At 39.4% G+C, this 18,697-nt stretch overlaps 2 protein-coding genes across 2 annotated transcripts; both read left to right on the top strand.

Annotated features, from left to right (window-relative positions):
• Window positions 1-257: 257 nt before the first annotated feature.
• On the top strand, window positions 258-5,472 carry EAF02_002172 (uncharacterized protein). Its single transcript, XM_038898220.1, has 3 exons — window positions 258-1,638; window positions 1,809-3,080; window positions 3,139-5,472. Exons 2-3 carry the CDS (start codon window positions 2,681-2,683, stop codon window positions 4,689-4,691), a joined length of 1,953 nt encoding a protein of 650 aa, XP_038761912.1. The 5' UTR covers window positions 258-1,638; window positions 1,809-2,680; the 3' UTR covers window positions 4,692-5,472.
• A 7,819-nt stretch (window positions 5,473-13,291) lies between these two features.
• EAF02_002173 (uncharacterized protein) lies at window positions 13,292-15,665 on the top strand. Its single transcript, XM_038898221.1, has 5 exons — window positions 13,292-13,480; window positions 13,536-13,679; window positions 13,734-13,781; window positions 13,848-14,142; window positions 14,213-15,665. The coding sequence occupies exons 1-5, from the start codon at window positions 13,403-13,405 to the stop codon at window positions 14,929-14,931; spliced, it is 1,284 nt and encodes a 427-aa protein (XP_038761913.1). The 5' UTR covers window positions 13,292-13,402; the 3' UTR covers window positions 14,932-15,665.
• The last annotated feature ends 3,032 nt before the right edge of the window (window positions 15,666-18,697 follow it).

The raw sequence follows: 18,697 nt of genomic DNA on the forward strand, positions 1-18,697 counted from the left end.
ACATTTCGATTTTTTTCGTCGGGGGGGTGAATGATCCTGGTCTCTCACTCACATCCCTTCATCAGTCATATCATTTCCGCAGAGCTGGTTGGCTCGTGGGAGGATGCTTTGCAAGAAAAGCATGTGGTTCCTCTCCCTCTCCGTAATCACCGTCGGTGCTGCCATGAAAAGCCAATGGACCATTCAGATGGGATCGAATGGAAGCACCCTCGCACCACTCTCATTCGCGAAACAGAATTCAGAACCATGTTCGCCGCGGCAGGAATTGTAACAAAACAGCAGCCATGCCCGTCCGCATTCACAGATTTCTTCCCTCTTCATCGTCAACATGTATGATTCCCGAAACTTTTAAGTCGGCGGCTGCTTGAAGTCTGCACACATTGTTGTTGAAAATTAAAACCATTTGATTGCATCACAATCACCTCTCGACTCTTTCATATATACATATTCTATATTCTTGTTAGAAAAAATAAAGATCTTAAAAAAAGGGAATTAAAAGCATCATCAAAAAAAAGGGAAAAAAAGAGCAACGTCGTTTGTTTGTTTGTTTGCTTGTCTTTATAGGATTCATTATACGATTATTCTTTACCTCTATTCTCCCTTGGAAGAGTTCCTTCATCTGGCCTCTTAATTCTCCCGTCAATTATCACCTCGATCGACCTCTTATTCTTTCACGGGTTCACAGTTCCACGGCTCAATTCGTACCTACCTACCTACCTACCTACCTATCTACTTCGAAGTTCGTACATATCAATCACACGATTTCGGTTTCCTACACCTCACCTCACCTTACCTCACCTCACCTCATAAATCACCTTAGCCGCCTGCCTGGTTGACTGACTGACCTTTATTTTCGCCTGCTCGCCGCCTCACCGTTTGACCAGTTCATCCGTCGACATAGGTCTTCATCCATATTCGACTCATACCTAGCAACCGTAATCTCGTCTTGTCTTGTCTCGTCTCGTGTCACCTCAACCCATCCAAATCCTAATCCATCTAGCCATCCATCCCAAACAGGCGTCAATCTCCATCTCCCATCTCCATTTTCCCCACGACTCACGATCTCATCTTTTTGTTATACTATTTTCATCATTTCTACCTAAACTCAATTTACTTGATCCTTTCAAGGTTTGCCACCTAATTATTCTTATTACTTTGTTATTTATTATTCACTTGATCCAAAGAGCAAAGGGATCACGAGATTTCTTTGTTGATTGATTGATTGATTTTTTTATCTATTTATTTTTTATCGTATTTTATTCATCCTTTATTAAAATCATTACACGATTCATAAAATACCTCCTCCCTCCAGTCAATCATCAGTCATCAGCCATCAGTCATCAATCATTCAACCCAAGCTCCCAAAAGAAAAGGATTTGTACTCTTCACCTGAAGGCGAAACTGGACCTTGGCTGGTTACACATAAGATTGATTCACTCTGTACGAATTATCTATCTACTTGAGTACTTGGTATTAAACACCTAAACACCTACCAAGACTCCCGTATACTTTATTACTCACTACTCACTACTCACTACTCACTACGGTACCGGCTTTAACTTTATTTGTGGATCATCAAGTCTTCCAAGTTGCCACTAAAATCAGTCATACCCCATCAACAACTGAACACCTAAAAAGGTACCACCCACCCATATCACTCTTTCCCCCCAGACCATCCATCCATACCATCCATACCATCCATACCCTCCACACCTACCCAAGACTCACAGCCTCACCTCAAACACTTTTTCGATATATTCTCTCTCATAAAAGAGTCAAATGTTAACTTCGTCTTAAAAATCAAAAAGATCATCAATCCTCTCTCTTCTCTTCTCTTCTCTTCTCTTCTTCACTTCTTCACTTCTTCACTTCAAATAATCCATCGTGACTTCTGAGTCTTAAAAAGGATTATTGAAAGGGAAAAGGAAAAAAGGAAAGGAAAGAGAAAGACTCATACTGCGAGCCTAAACTTTGTTAGTCTCAGTCGCCTTCGCAATCTTCGCCTCTTCATCCTATTCACAAAAACGCATTACTCACTCCACTCAATCCTTTGTTCAATGACAACCATCGGTTTATAACCCTCGACTTTCCTTTACTACCCATCGCGAATACCTTCGCACACCTACACACCACACACACAGTACAGTACAACCATATTTCGAATGCTTGATTTTACTCTTTCATAAAAAGGCATACGTTTCACAAAACTACCCTTGACATACACACACACACACACCCTTACCCTCACCCTCTCGTCCAAAGTCGCGACCTTTGATGGGACGCTGGTTTACCCAATAAACTAGCCCACCATTTATCACAACACTTACCATTTCACAAAACGGAAAGGTCAACATGCTCTTAGGTCTTTCAATTTCTTACCCAGTCGCCAGTCTTACATCGTCCAAATCTACCGGTTATATCGTTCCTGAAGAAATCATTGCGATCTCTTCTGCATACTAGTCTTGCCCTCCTCCTACCTCGATCATCTAGCTTCTGCAATAACTACCGCGTTGTTGCACGAGCCTGTATCTAGTCAGAAGGTTTCTTGGGAATAGTCTACAACGTTATAATCTAGATTTCGGCTTTGTACAGACGGCGACTGGAGTTTTATTTCGCATAGAACTTTTTCATTTCCGATTTACTTACAAAATACTCCAAATACACACAAAACACTTTGAAGATGCATTGCGGCGAAGATGATTTGTCGCCTTACACCTCATTTTGTAATGGTCCTTACAGTTCCTCGATAGCCTCGTCGGCTTCCTCCTCTACGTCTTCAGTTTGGTCCGATGCAGCTTCACAAGCATCCGACAACTCTTCCATCACCAGCGCCTCCTCCGATTCCGAACCTTCATACTTCTGCGCAAATCAACCTCCCCTTCCGACTATAGCAATCGATGTCTGCGAAAAAAATAACATTACAAAATTTTGGCCACAACAAAGGTTACCCGTGGAAATTGCCCCAGAAGAAAGGCAGAACCCCAGAAGGACTAGTGTCGGATCTAGTACCCGCACAGGTCGTCCTCCTACCCTGATACGTCAAGCTGATCGCAAGGTCAACTTTGTTGACAGCCTCGTCGGTAAGCTTACTATGTATTCCTGATGATTCCCAAGTCCATGCGCTCAACCATTCCCCAGATTCTTCGGCTTTGATTGTCGAAGCCATATGGCCCCTTTCAACCGTCGCTTGTAGAAGCGAAATGGGTAAAGGTGTCCTCCCTCTGCGCATCTTCATCCAAGAAACCTTGAGAAGATCAAGGACCAGCTACTCGACTCTTCAAGTCGCCTTGTACTACCTGATCTTGATCAAACCATTTGTACCAAAGACCGATTTTACTATGGAGCAAGCGGATGACACTCAATCATTCCGGGCTTTACAATGTGGTCGACGAATGTTCCTCTCTGCGCTTATTCTCGCATCGAAATATCTGCAAGATAGAAATTACTCGTCTCGCGCTTGGAGTAAGATTTCTGGACTACCCACTTTGGAAATCAATCAAAACGAAATAGCATTCCTCCTTGCTGTGAAGTGGGAGTTGCACATTACCGAGAAAGTTTTTCAACGTTGGACCGACATTGTTTTGAACTATACACCATCATCGCAGCCTCCATCCCCAGGAGCCTCTACTCTGAGTATCGCAGAGCAATCGGTTGAGTGGAAACGAATTGTTCTCCAGCTCAACCCGGAATTGGATAACATGAACGAAATCACGAGTCCATCTCACAAAGAAGTTTGTGGTCTTCCATTGAGACCTTTCACGCCATTGTCTGCGTATCATTTTTCAGGTTCCAATGAGCCCACCTCGTCTCCAAAGCATTATTCACCTCATGTCATGGAGCCATCACCATCAGCCACGTATCCAACTGTTAGACCTGTACCGGCTCTTGGCCTTCTCCCAACTCCACGATTGACTCCCCAGAGTACTGGATACAACACTCCTGCTGTGAGTGCTGCATCTTACATGCTCGGTAAATCATCCATGAGTCTCGCCATGGCACAGACAAACTTCTGCGGCCCGCAAGCGACTGAAAAGTGGGCAGGTCAATTGACCTCATCCCCACAAGGTTATTCCTGCAATCGTCGATCATCCTTGGCCAACTCGGTCTCGTCTATGTCTTCGCCAGAGTCAATGGTTTCGGATACTTCATCAAGAACATCTCGTTCATCTTCAATCTCATCTGCATCGTCAGTGACGAGCGCGCCGGTCTCAGCAAAGCTGGATGTCCAGGCGCGTTGTCGATATGCGAAGTTGTGTAGTGAGAAGAAGAATAGAAATGTTATTGTGACAGTGGCCGAATTGTGTGAAAGCTACGACGAAGTTGGGGCCGATGCATTAGATGAAGCCGCACGAACTTTATACGAATTGCACCGCCAATCCGTATCTGTGGACTCATCTAACAGAGTTGATGACAAACCCGCGCATACATCTAACAGAGCTGGTGCTAAACGAAGTAGGACTCATTCACTTGAAGCTTCTCTTCATGATAACGTACGAGACTTGTTGATGACTGGGGGTATGGCACACGTTTTGGCGAAGCCAGGTGGACATGCCAGCGATGTGCAAATTTTGCCAGCGGCATCGTCTGGAAGAAAGAGACTATGTTGTGCGACCGAAGCTGCTCGAGGACTTTCTCAAACAAATATCCACCCAGCTTTTCGCCCGGGAATGTGGGAGGGAATACTAAACTAATACACCTTACCGACTTATACATACACTACAACACACTTGTCATAACAGATTTTCTTTTTCGTTTGTCTTTTTTTAGTTGGTTGGCAAAAGAGACAGTGCAATGGCCACATCTAGCCTTCACGCATCATCACATACCATGGGAATCGGATTTTAGATGGCGTGACTGCATATGCCGTTGATCATTTTATTGGAACACTGGAATTGAGGTCAATGGTACCCGGCTAATTTTCATGGAGATGGGGATAAGGGGAAGGAACATTGGGGGCATATATCGACAGGTTGGGGGATGCTTGTACGATGGTTGGCGAATGCTGGCTTGGCTTTGTTTTTAAATGGGAGTGGGTTGGTCAAGGGTGGAATCAATGCTATGTTGCGTGCGATGAAAATATTATATCATCATTGGTAAAACATGTTGGAAGTGGGATGGCGTGGAGTTGGAATCAACCGGTGGAGTTCTTACCTTTTTTATTAAAAAAAAACATTACTTTCTTTTCAAGTCAGGACAGATGTGATATGGATGGATTTAAGCAGAAATGAATGGTGTGTGTTGGTGTGTTTAGTGGTGATGGTGATGGTGGTGATGAGAATGAAATGGTGGTGGTTGTGGTGATGAAAATTTGTCAGGTCATAGGCAAGATTTTCATGAAACATGGAATATGTATGTCTAACAGACGTTAGATCATAAAAACGTATTTTTCAATACTATCTATCTACCCTACCTACTACTACTTCTCTCTCGTGTGTGTATGTGTGTGGTTGATGTTGATGTTGAGGCTTTGATGTATTGATGTTGTGATGTTGATTGATGATTGACGATTGATGTTGACGATCGATGATATATCTAAGGTGAGTCTTCCCCGATTCATTCGTTGTATTTTATTTCATTTCATTCTGTTGTTTCTGGTTTTTGTATAGAGAGCGAGAATGTTGAGAAGTTTAGGGTGGATGGGATTAATTGTTTAGATGGAGATTTGAGATTTGAGATTTGATCTAGGATGGAAAGAGAAGGAATGAAGAAGGGAGGGTATAGATGGGAGTTAGTGTGGGTGAAGGAAGGGGATTGGGATGGGGATGGTATGGGGATGGTATGGAAGGAATTTGATGATTTGTGATTTGTGGTATCTAAGAGATTAGTGTAGATAGGGAAGCGGGGGAAGGGAGCGAGGAGGTAAGTGTAAGTGTATGGAAGTGGAACGTGTATGGAAGTGTAAGTATGAGGTGGATTGGATTGGTATTGTTTGGATGCACGAAAATATTTGAGAGATGAGGTCTTGTGAGGTATTTGGGAGGTGAGTGGGTGGGTGAGTGAGTTGAGTGGAGTGAGTGAAGAGGAGTTGAGTGAGGTGAGGTGTGAGGTGGGATGGGAGATGGGGTGGGGGATTGAGGTGAGATGGGGGATGGGATTGGGAATGAGGTGAAATGGGGATGGGATTGGATGAGTGAGTGAGTGAGTGAGTGATTGAGTGAGTGAGTGTGAGTGAGTGATGAGTGAGTGAGTCTGTGAGTGAGTGAGTGACGTGGTGCGGAGTGAGTCGGAGGTAAGGAGTGGTGAGTGGTGATTTGGGCGATTTTATTTGATTTGAGAGATTTGAGAGATTTGAGAGATTTGAGAGATTTGAGAGATTTGAGAGATTTGAGAGATTTGAGAGATTTGAGAGATTTGAGAGATTTGAGAGATTTGAGAGATTTGATGAGTAATAAGTAGGTGAGTAGATAAGTTGATATATAGGTAAGTATACAAGTTAATAAATAAATTACTAAATAAGATAAGAGATGAGATATCTAGGTAATTAATTATAAATTAAGATTTATATTCTGATATATATTAGATTTACCTAGGTAGATATAGAGTATATTCAGATTTAGATTTTAGAATTAGCGTGGATAGGAATGCGGATATTTATTTTTTTTCTTTTATTTCTTTTATTTCTTTTATTTCTTTTATTCATAGATTACGAGACTACGAGATTCTCAGATTGCGAGAGTAAGTAAAAGTGAAAGTGAGATTAAAAGAAAAGAAAAAAAAAGAAAAGGAAGAGATGGATAGGTTTTAAAAGAGATAGGTGGATGGGGATTTGAAAGTTGAAAGTTGGAAGTTAGAAATTGAGATATAAGATATGTATTAGATATATGATATATAATATGCGAATTAGATATAAGTAAATGTACGAAACAAAGCAATCTCTATTTCTAGTGCTATTTCCTAGAGGAGAGAGGAGAGAGAAGAGTTGAAGATATCAAGGTAGGTAGTAGTTCAAAGAATAGGCAGGTAGATCGGGAGGGTTAGGTTGGTTAGAGGGTAGAGGGAAGAGAAGAGAAGAGAGGTTTGGTGAGTGGGTTTGTGGGTTTGTGATTTTGTGATTTTTATGTTGGTTTTTGGGTTTTTTTGATGTTTGGATATTTTATTTGGTTATATATGTTGTGAATGAGGGGTTGAAAGATTAATTAATATTTGGATGGAGATGGAGAGGTTTATATATATAAGAGGAAAGGAAAGTGATAGATAATAGATAAAAGTACTAATGGTGCTTTTATCTGTATATTCTACTGCTGTATAGTTGTAGTAGGTAAACTACCTCTATACGTGAGTAAGTTCGTTAGTTGGCGTTTGATGAGTTTCTATTTCATCTCTCTATGATTCTAGTGTATGATATGAGATATGGATTTGCGATGGATCTTATTGTATAAGTATGTAAATAGCGTAGAAAGGTAGAATAACATCTAGAATCTCGTCATACGAAGTAATCAAGTATTACAAAAGGGCACTTTGACAGTCCGCAAGTAGATTCAGAAGTAAGTTCTAATAGAGACTCGGAGAGAATAGAAATCTCATGTTTGAGTAAATTTTAAAGATATATCTGATATAGAAACTCTCTAGACTTGTAATAAAACATTATAAATAAATGAATAATACAAATTCAAATTCAAAATGAAAATCATAGAGTACAACAGCTGAATTTCCCCGGGTAGTACTTCTTCAAGCTAGTATTCCCAAATAGGAAATCCAGAAGGGGGTGATTTGTAGATGTGCAACAAATGATGGAAATCACGGGGTATAGAGAGAGAGAAAGGCTCGATGCTTCCTTGAGTTATGTTTCTACTATACAAAAAGTATCTGAGTATCTGATTGGGGGTGAATTTGTAGATGTATAGTAACATTGAAGATTGAGGGGGAAATTGAGGGGTAATGAAAAGGATTGAAGTTTTTGCTTGGGACATTGGGGTTACGAAATGATTATTGGGGGAAGGTATACGTATCGAATGTTCAACTCAGGATGTTTATCTTGACATTGTGGTTGGTGATACATAGATGAATAGTCAATAGCACGAATAAAAGTTCAGGAGAAATAACATTCTTTGAAGTATATTCTCGGAATCTTTCTAGAGAAGAGCTATATTTAATATCAATTATCTGTCAATTGAAGGTATATTCATCAGCACAGTCAGTCGACCAAGTCACATACATGTGTATAGACAAAATCTCAAAATTCACACTCATGCCGTGGGTAGTGATTCCTCCAACTAGCGTGCCAAAATAGGAAGTCAAGAAGGGGGTGAATTATAGATGTGCATCAAAAGACATTCTTGATTGTAGAATTACGGGATATGATGTGATGTAGAAGTTTCCGAATCATTCTATGGAGTATTAGTCTCGCCTACTGGACCCATCGAGTCATTTCTTCAAAAGAGGAATTATTTGACGAGGAGATTGGAGATGGGAATTCAAATCGAACAGGTTTTTACCGGATCTTTTGGTACCAGCCTATCGGGTATGGCGGAAGAAAAAATAGAATTGGAATCGTCACTTTGGGGTTGATTAGGCAAGAGGTGCATCATTCTTACTTTCACTATCCCATGTAAATGACGGGTGTGATACAATCATTTACGTATTTCTACCGGATTTTCGATTGTAAATCATGACGTATGATGACAAAAGGTAAGGAATGTTTATCAATTACAGGTCGAGTCTCAAAAGTACAAAAAGGATATGTTTTAGTCCAATGAAATACAACATACATGGAGAGAAAATACAGATATACAACAAACATCGAAACTTCATCAGAGTTGTTGTCATACTATGGGGTATTGTACTGGAGAATCTCAATCATCTTTCTGCAATCTTCCGAAAAGGGTGATTTGCTACCAAATATGTGACTAGATTATAGATATGACAACTACAAATACTGACTAGAACTTTTCTAGTCTTAACCTAAAAATGATTGTGGCAGGAATGGGCGAGCATTCTCTTGATGTGCCGTGAACGAGATAGACAACACACGAAAAGGAGGCCTTCCTTATTAATCTCATACCAACTCAGCCTAATCTTTACTTTGAATCAGAATTTTCATAGAACCGATTAGATCATTTCGATTTACTGAATGGATGAACTGCATCATACATGCTAATCACTGATGAATCATTGGTACAATCAAAACAGATGATCACACTCCGTCGGTGAATGTGAATCACCAAACATATGTTTCTTCCAGGGAATATCTGAGCACTAGTTCACTAAAGTAGGAAATTCTCGAGGAGACGATTTGGAGACACGCAAAACCGATTATTTTTTTGCATCAGATTTCTAGAGCTAGAGCTGGAGCTAGAGCTACATCGCGAGATATGAGGTGATAGACCAAGAGAATTTATCATTCCAAAAGTCCATAGGAAATGACGAACGACATTGTGGAAACGGTGTTCAATACTTTAAGTTTGGACGAAGTGAGTTAGGTCATAGATCTTCATGATTTGTGGGGAGCATCGAGCTATCAACGTACTAGTGGTTACTGTGGAGATCTATGTAGATGAGGCTCTGCAATCTAGCGTGAGGGGGATGGAAATTTCTAATGACCACTTTTGTTAGTCAAGTCTGAAAAAATCTTGGGGAAGGTTGGATGAAAATGAATGGGGGGGGGAGGGTTAAGGTAAGACGAGGGGTTTGATGGGCAAGGAAGAGGTTGAGATTCATCTCTATGATAATAGCTTGTTTTGGGATGAATATTCGACTATTTTCAATAACTGTTAGGTATATGAAATCTCTGTTGCTCCGTCAATTTTCGCAAAGTATAATCTGTGGGATTTGAGTAAGATGTACCAGTGACTAGAAATGAAGCTTGGCTAGATTTTTCTCAGTCTGGTCAGAAGATAGGTATGATATGAGCAATTTTGAATCTAAGTTTTTATTTTAGAAAGACAGATATGCTGTCTCTGTGATCCAAGTCTTTATTCATAGACTAGTATTGAAGAAGAGGATCCTGTCGGAAGTGGATAATGTCCTCAGTTGGCATAGTGCTCGAGTTTCTCGAACATCGAAACACAGAGAAAGCACCAGTACAAAAATGATGTGTGGAACTAACTACTAAAATCAAAATACTTGAACTTTAAAAGCTGATAAAGGACTAAATGCAACTATTACTCATCTGAGACTCCGAAAAAATGATGATGGAAGCTTGAACTTAGCTTCGATGGAGGAGGTCTATCACCCCGCATCAAAAAAAGACCGGAGGACTTTGGTTTACTACTACTTACACCAAATAAGAAGACACTTGCTTCCAAATTAGCCAATTTACAACCTTCAAGCACGCAATAATTGAGTCATCACCTAGTAAACTATGAAAAAGTGCAAGATCGTCATCAAAATTTTATTTTTAGACCAAACTTTGTGCGTAATGTCGATATTCTCTACTAAACTTGAGTAGATCACATCTAATAGTTCCAAGAAGAGCGAACATTTTCTCCAAACTATTGAAACTCTGCTATCTAGTAGCTCTAAAGAACCGATAGCCAGAATTCTCAATTACTATAAAGCGATTGGAAATTCCCTACTTCTCTGATTTCTTTTTGAATCTCGAAATATCAAACATCGATCAAGACAATACATACACCATTACCACACTTGACTAGACACCACTTCAACATACAACAACATACAAACAACATACAACAACATACAACAACATACAACAACATACAAACATACAACATACAACATACAACATACAACATACACATACAACATACAACATACAACATACAACATACAACATACAACATACAACATACAACATACAACAACACTTTACCATCAACGACAATAAGATATCAGGATGCATTTCTCAAAGCTGCCATCACTGCCATCTTGGCCTTCAACTCAGTACAAGGTTTACCAACTGTAAGTTATACTTCCATCTCCTCTTAGATACTCTCAATGCAGACGAGCAATCAAAGGCATTCAATACCCGAACTTGATTGGGACACTCAAGTCACTTGAGGCACCAAGTTTGTTTTGGCCATTGAAAGCTTCTTATTGTTTTACTAGTTCTATGGTTCAGACCATTGAACTCTTGAATCAACCGAGTGAACTTTAGCTAATAAATCGTAGCAAAAACGCTGTGACACATGCGGCGGTGTTTCCGACAAAGAATCTAAGATTGAAGAACGTGATTCTCAAAAATTGCCTGTCAAGTATATGCGAATAATGCCATGGGCAGACTTTTGTGAAAAATGTCCACCAAAGGAATTTTTCGAAGCTGGTGGTGTTGGACATGGCATGACTCCAAAGGGAATGATGGGAGAGTACGTTGCTGGCCTCTGCAATCTACACTGTGGGACTGACTATCCCGAGTCCTACTCCAACATTCTCCAACCTAGAGTTACTATTTCTCCATCTGAATCAAACACTACCCAGCCTGAAGTTGTTACTCCTCAATCCGAATCAACCACCACCCAACCTGAAATTACCGCTTCCCAATCTGCAGGTCAAGAATATCCTGAAATCAAGTCAGATGATTACAAAGACAATAATTACACTATCCAATTTGAAGCTGACGATATCATTGACTTCAAGGCTGAACAGAAGGGCACTTGCACTACTGAAGGCATTTTCAGCTGTATTTCTGGAACATCGTTCCAACAATGCGCCAGCGGTACCTGGAGTGTTGCTCAAACATGGCTCCAGGAACTGTTTGTGTAGCTGGAAACGGGTATGGTTTGAGCACTGTAGCAGCCGAAAAGAGAACGATGACGACCCAGGATATCCAGAATTCTACTTCAGAGGAAATGGTGACCATGGTAGAGAAGAAACCTGTTGAAAAGAGATTGTGGATCCAAATTTTCAAATGGCAATTCTTCGGACCCAAACCACCAGTGCACCTTACTCCAGAGGAGCAGAAAGAGAAGGACACCGCAGCAGAAATCAAATATTCCAAAGAATTTCATCAATACGGCGGACATGGAGATCTCAAGAAGGAAGCCGAGGAAAAGAAAGCTGCCGATGAGAAACATGCCAAAGAATTTCATCAATTTGGCGGTGTCAACAAGGAAGACGAGAAGAAGAAAGCTGAGGAGAAGAAAATTGCCGATGAGAAATACGCCAAAGAATTTCACCAATTTGGCGGTATTAAGACGGAAGCTGAGAAGAAGAAAGCCAAGGAGGAGGAGAAAGAAGCACTTGCTTGGAAACAATTTGGACCCAAGGATGGAGAAAAGCAAGAATAATTTGAAGTAAGAGATACAAGGCTCTGGAGTTGGGAAATTTGTTTAATATGTTTGCTGGGATTTGTTTTTGTTTTTGCAATTCTTTTCGTGTGAATATGATACTCCATATAGCGGATGGTAGATCTCACACTCGCGCAGTTAAATTTGTTTCGTGATTTTTCGTGTGAATACGATACTCCATATAGCGGATGGCAGATCTCACATGCGCATAATATAGATTGATATAATAAAATTGAGGAATTTGTTCAACAAGATCCGATATAGCTTGACTGTCTGGGACCCGATACGTGAAGGAGGATGATGTAAACGAAGTGAATTGAAGAGTGGCCATATGAATGTAAAGAACAAACACAAAAATTAGATCATTCAAATCCCTCGAGGAATCCAGTCATGACTATGACTGCATTGCCTCGTATTTTCGTATAAAAGGAGGGGAAATACAGATTATCTGACACAGCATAGCTACAGCCTTGCGCAGACACAGAGTAGAGAATACCTAGGTATCTAGATCTCTTCGCTTACTAATTATGTTCTCAACACCCAATCACACTCCCGAAGTTGACTGCGGATAATCCAAGGAAAGGATAATAAAAGTATACATAACCGACCTAAAAGCAGTGGCGTAGATGTGCTAACTTACAAGTACTCAGGAAGTCCTGACTCTACCGTCGCGATGAAAGTTGAGTCAAGAATATGTTAGAATTAAAGAGATTGCTGAAACCTTGAACTTTGGAGCTGAGAAATGTACTTACTTACAGGGTTGTAAGCGCGCGCAAGGCTGTGTCGAACTCATAATAGTAGATGCGAATCATGCGAATGAAGCGAAAGGTCCTGGCCATAGGTTGTTGAAACAAACCACATATAAATCACGAGCTGCGATTGGTTCAAATTTTCGTAGATGAAGGCAAGGGCCCTCATTGTCCACACAGAATCTGCCATCGTAGTGTGCACTCACACGAAGATATAATCTATTGGCGAAGCATATGCACGAATGTCCGAATCGGTGCGAAGTAAGGCTTTGTGCAGGGCTTCTTTGGTAACAACATCGAACCAACTCTAGGGTAGTATTGCATATTTTTCACATGACATGTAAAGCGAAGGTGCCCAGTCAGTGCCTCTACGATTCTGTTTAAATACTTGCTTTGCGTTTTTACAAGTAGGTATTAATGAAGGTGTGAAAGTTGCCTGTTTAATTTGTTGGGCTGTTAAAGTGAGCCATGGTTTCTCTTGAAGTATTTCAGGAGCAGTTCCATAAGTTGAAAGAGGTTGAGGAGGGAAAGGATCAACTCATTGGGGTTAGTCGTTTGTCTTTCTGCCCCGCACATTACTAACGGACGATTTTATTGGTAGAAATTGTTTGCCCGCATCAACGAGTTGGAAAGTGGTCTGACGGAGACGAAGTTACATCTTGAGAGAGAACAGGATACTGCGAAATTGTACCAGTCGAAACTCTCTGATGTTCAGGTGAATCTTGCAAGAATCGAGGAAAGAATTGTATGGCTGACCAATGATTACTCTTAAAAACATCGTTATTGACAACATTCGAAGGATTCCAATAGTTATGTGTCGGTTCTCATTGATGGTGATTGCATGACGGTATGTACAGATGCAACTTTTCCTAGCCATCAAATTCGTACTTTGCCAGTCACTAAATGTTGAAAGTTTTGCGATGATCTCATCAAATCCTCTCAGCAAGGAGGGCTAGAGACAGTCCATCGCCTAAGAACAAAAGTGGGCGATTATCTTTCAACGGAGCTTGAGTTACCAAGCCAGATTTCAATCCGCATTCGAGTGTATGCAAATAAGAAAGGCTTGGCATCGGCCTACAGTCACAATAAAACCATAGGTAATGCAGATGATTTTGATATGTTTGTTCGCGGTTTCAATATGGGACACCCCATGTGCGATTTTGTGGATGCAGGTGATGGGAAGGAGTGTGCGGATTCGAAGCTGAAAGGTACTTTTCCTGAATTCATGAAATGTGAAATCTGTTGGAAAAGAAAATTCGTTACTGACCCTCTTCGTAGAATGTTTCACGCACGATATGGCTGATGTCCAATGCCGAGCGGTTATCTTTGGTGGTTCAGCAGATAATGGCTACGCGCGGATTCTCCAGCCATATGTAGGAAATATTGCAAAGAGTAATCGAGTTGTCTTGCTTGAAGGGCCTCCATTTGCTAAAGAATTAGCAATAATGAAGGAAAATTTCCTCGTTGCTCGCTTCCCGGGTGTGTTCAGAAACACAAAGTTATCAGTTCGGCGAGTATCATTACCAACCACACCTCCTAGGAGTTCCACCCCAGACACGCCCAGCTATGCTACAAGAGTGCTGAGTAATGTCGTTTCGGATGCTGTGAGTATGGAGGAAAGCAGCGATTCTTCAGTGGCTGTTCCGGTACGAACTAAGTATGCAGTACTTCGGAATCGCAAAGGACAGCGTCTCGATGCCATCGTTTCCCCGCCTTCATCACTCGTTACTTTGATGAGAAACACAAAACATTGCAACATGTTTCATATTTTTGGAGAATGTCCGTATAAGAAGTGTAATTTCTTGCACGGGATAAGGCTTGACGAAAAAGCAATCGACGCTCGACGATTCATCTCACGCTTCAAACCATGTCCCTCCAAGTTGAATTGCGAAGATGAAAATTGTTTATCGGGGCATCAATGTCCTGACAAGGCGTGTGCAAGAATTGGAAAAGGCTGCAAATTCAGCAAGGAGATGCATAACGTTGATAGATCTTAAGAGGACTATAGTGGTGGTGTGGACGTGTTGGTTCGTTAGGATCTGGGAGATGAGGTAATATACTCGTGTTTTGCGTACTAGGCAGTATTGGAGGTCTCGAATTTGATATTCTTCATGTACTCGAGTAAGGTTCAACAAAGCTTGAGAAGGGACGATTGTGCTTTATTCATTCATTGGTTTCCGCATAAGTACAAACGAATAGATCGAACAGTCAATCAATCAATATCGTACTTGCCCAGGTGGTGTGTAGTGAAAGCTAATGAGCCACACACATGAGCCACACATCTTATACCCCCGGGCCGACACCCTTAGTGGTGATGGATATCCACGATTCCAACCAGTGACCTCGGGATACAATTGATGGAGTTTCAGTCGCAAATACACGTTCGAAAAGAATTAAGATAAAAAAGCTCATGCAAGTATCTAAAATTGTTCTTCAGGTGTACCATAATATTGTGCCTGGCTCCTCACGATCATGAAAAGCATACCAGTATCATCTTCTACCAACGCTCCCAAGCAACCTTGGAGGTCTATAATATAAGCAAGCGAATTCTCGATGCGAAAGCCTATCTTATATCTCATATCAACAAATCAATGCAGGCACAGAAATAAACAACCTATAAGGGCGAGACCATCAATATGACATGTCCCTAAAATTTGTAGGTAATACTTGACAGTGCTGACTCTATTCCGAGCCTCCATCAAAACATAGATGGCGATATGGCTGCAACATTGAAATACCCGATAGATTATTTCGAAAAGCCTGACGAGATCTGACTGAATATGACTTCGAATACTTGAAGATAATAGTCAATAAATCAAAAGTATAGCACTTTATACGGATTTTTCAGCCCAAAATGTTTTTTGTACGAAGGAGCGAGGCCCGTTGGGTCACGTGACATATCAAGAACCTATATTATCTTAGAAATCCTTTGGATTCCTTTCTAGTTCTTTATAGAATTCTTCTATTGTGACGGAAACGGTGTTGTAGACCACGTGGATCAGATCATGTGATGGTCAGGGATTCATTATATAGAATACTCCGGAGCGGAACAACGATAACCGGATCGGCCGCAGGACCGATCACCGCTCCCGTGATCGGTACCCGAAGATCACCCAGTATATAATCCTATCTCTTCTCTACGAGAAGAGATCAGTTCTAGGAATATAGATGACGATATACACATTCTTGTACTTATACCATTATTGTCCAATCATTCCCCTCCATCGTGATATGCTATTGTTGTCAAGGTACGGGTAAAGACTTATATTGTACCATAAGAATAGAAGAGCTATGGAAAAGTGAAGCCCTATTTATAGGAAGTAGGGCGTGCTAGTATACTGTATCTAAGGCATAAAGGCAATTACGGATTATGTAGTTGGTGCTATAACAATACTCTTTGTTTAAAGCAATCGATCCATAATTGTAATACCAATTAACCTTTTAGAAAACAAAATAATATTAAAATACTCTAATTTTTATTATTGGATTAAAATGAACTTTTTTAAGAGTAATAATCAATTGCCAGAGTTTTTTAGGTTTGCCTTGACCTTGATTTGGGGGTGTGCTTGATATAAATACTAATAGGGAATTAGAAGTAATAAATCTTTTGAAGCCTATTTAAGCAGGTAGTTCTAGCTTATTTAGATTTATTAAATAAAAAGCGATAATTATATCTTTCTAATCGCAAAGGTTTTTAATAGATTGTTAAAATGTTGGGTAATGTTTTCATTTGATTTGATAGTGAAATCCGTTCTTGTTATGATAATCAAATAGTTTATCGAATTTCTATTACTTAGTTTCCTTGTTTGTTTCGTTATTTCTTTTTAGGATATAACCTTGATTTCGATGGGATTTGGCTTTGTTGATCGCTTCTTGACTGACTAGTCTAGATGAGCAATAAAGTGGTTGGAATAGTGAATTGTGGAATACTGGAAAGATCTTAAAACTAATAGGGAGCTGAAATAGACAGGCTCGTTTATAAACTTTTAGAATCTTATAGAAACTATTCCATTTATCATCACTTTTTTTTATTGAATAATTGGTTTTTATATTTTTAGTATTAATCTATATTTTGTTATTTTTTTTATATAAAAAGGCATTAATATAAGTCTTGTTAGTGTAATCTTTATATTTCTGAATGGATTAAGTAGCTAGGGCTTTCAATTTTGTTAGGATGATATCAAATCGATCCACAATCTCATTGGCCTTTAGGAACTTGTGTTTGTATTGATATAATAGGTTTGAGGGAACAAGTAAAGAGGGCTTAACATCAAGGCATGGGTAAAAACTGTAGTTAGTGAAGAATAGGGATATGCCGGTAGTCTCTAAGGTAGTATTATTAAACACAAACTCTGCGAGTGGGAGTTAATCGTATTAATTATTTTAATGAAAGTTTATAAAAGCCCGAAAATATTATTCTACCATAACATTAATCCTTTCTATTTGTCCATTGGACTCGAAGTGGAACGAGGAGGATCGTTTCAAAGTAATCGATAGACGTTTGGATAAGTGCTTCCAGAATTCTAATATAAATTGTGAATCTCTATTGGATACTATATTGTCAGGTATATTATATAGACAATAGACTTTTTCGATGAATCGATCGGCAAGCTCCTCTACGGATAATCCTATAATCAGAATGAAATAATGTATTTTCGTTAAACAGTAGATAACTATAATGATATATTAATGCTTTTTGCTATAGCATTTGCTGATTGGTAGTGGTGTAATATAGTTAATGGAGATATCGGACCAGGGGCGGAATGGTACTGGTAGGGATTCTAGGAATCCGGGTATAATAAAATGGGAGATTTTGATTTGGAAGTAAAGTTAATAGGCTTATATATAAGTTTCGATTTTCCTTAACATATTAGACCATCAATATATATAGGAGACGAGATTAATAGTTTTAACTCAACCGAGATATCCTATCGGATTAGTAGAGTATATTTGGTATATGATTTGGATATAAAGCTTAGTGGAAAAAAAAACAAAAAGGTAGTTGTGATAGAAAATTTTATTATTGATTAATCTATAGTCTTAAAGAGTAATTCGGAGATCTTTTCGGATTGATAGTGGTTAATAACAAGTAATTAGGTTTTGAAGTGTTTTATATATAATAGTAATCAATTCGGATGATTTGTATACTTTATCAATAAGATTATTAATCGGCTTCTCAATATCGGGGATGATTATATTTATAGGCGCTGTGGTAAGGTTGATATTGTTATTTGTTTATCGGATAAGGTCCTTGAATATAATAATATCGAATACTCTTTTCGGAAGAATTATTTATAAGCGATTCTTGATTTGATTATTATTAGGATTAATGTATACAAAGCGATCTTCTGCTTTTCTATTTAATATATTAGGGCGAACTGCTTTAAGACCCAGTCTGTATATAATACAAAAGTTGAAATCAGCTAGAAATTCAATCCATCTAGTTTGTCTTTGATTTAATATCTTTGTTGATATGAAGTACTCTAGATTCTTATAATCAATAATAATCTTGAATAGTTTTTGAGTTCTATATAATTTGGATCTTTATTCTTTTAAGGACTTGATAATAATTAGTAGTTCCTTATTATAAATCTTATAGTTGTATTTAGTAGTATTGTATTTTGAAAAGAAGTATATAATCGGGTGTAGTCGGCCCTTATTGTTATATTGAGAGAGTACTCTGCTTGTAGTTTAGTTGGAAATATTTGTTTTGATAACTGTATAATAGTAATAATCAAATATTACAAGAACTGGAGCAAAGAT

Source organism: Botrytis sinoallii, assembly GCF_014898435.1.
Source record: "Botrytis sinoallii strain Bc 23 chromosome Unknown BSIN_003, whole genome shotgun sequence".
Taxonomy (NCBI): domain Eukaryota; kingdom Fungi; phylum Ascomycota; class Leotiomycetes; order Helotiales; family Sclerotiniaceae; genus Botrytis; species Botrytis sinoallii.

Coding starts and splice junctions, on each gene's coding strand:
- EAF02_002172 (XM_038898220.1), top strand. CDS start 2,681: ATGCATTGCGGCGAAGATGATTTGTCGCCTTACACCTCATTTTGTAAT. Junction 3,081..3,138: donor CTTTGTTGACAGCCTCGTCG/GTAAGCTTACTA, acceptor ACCATTCCCCAG/ATTCTTCGGCTTTGATTGTC.
- EAF02_002173 (XM_038898221.1), top strand. CDS start 13,403: ATGGTTTCTCTTGAAGTATTTCAGGAGCAGTTCCATAAGTTGAAAGAG. Junction 13,680..13,733: donor CAAGAATCGAGGAAAGAATT/GTATGGCTGACC, acceptor CAACATTCGAAG/GATTCCAATAGTTATGTGTC. Junction 14,143..14,212: donor TGCGGATTCGAAGCTGAAAG/GTACTTTTCCTG, acceptor CCCTCTTCGTAG/AATGTTTCACGCACGATATG.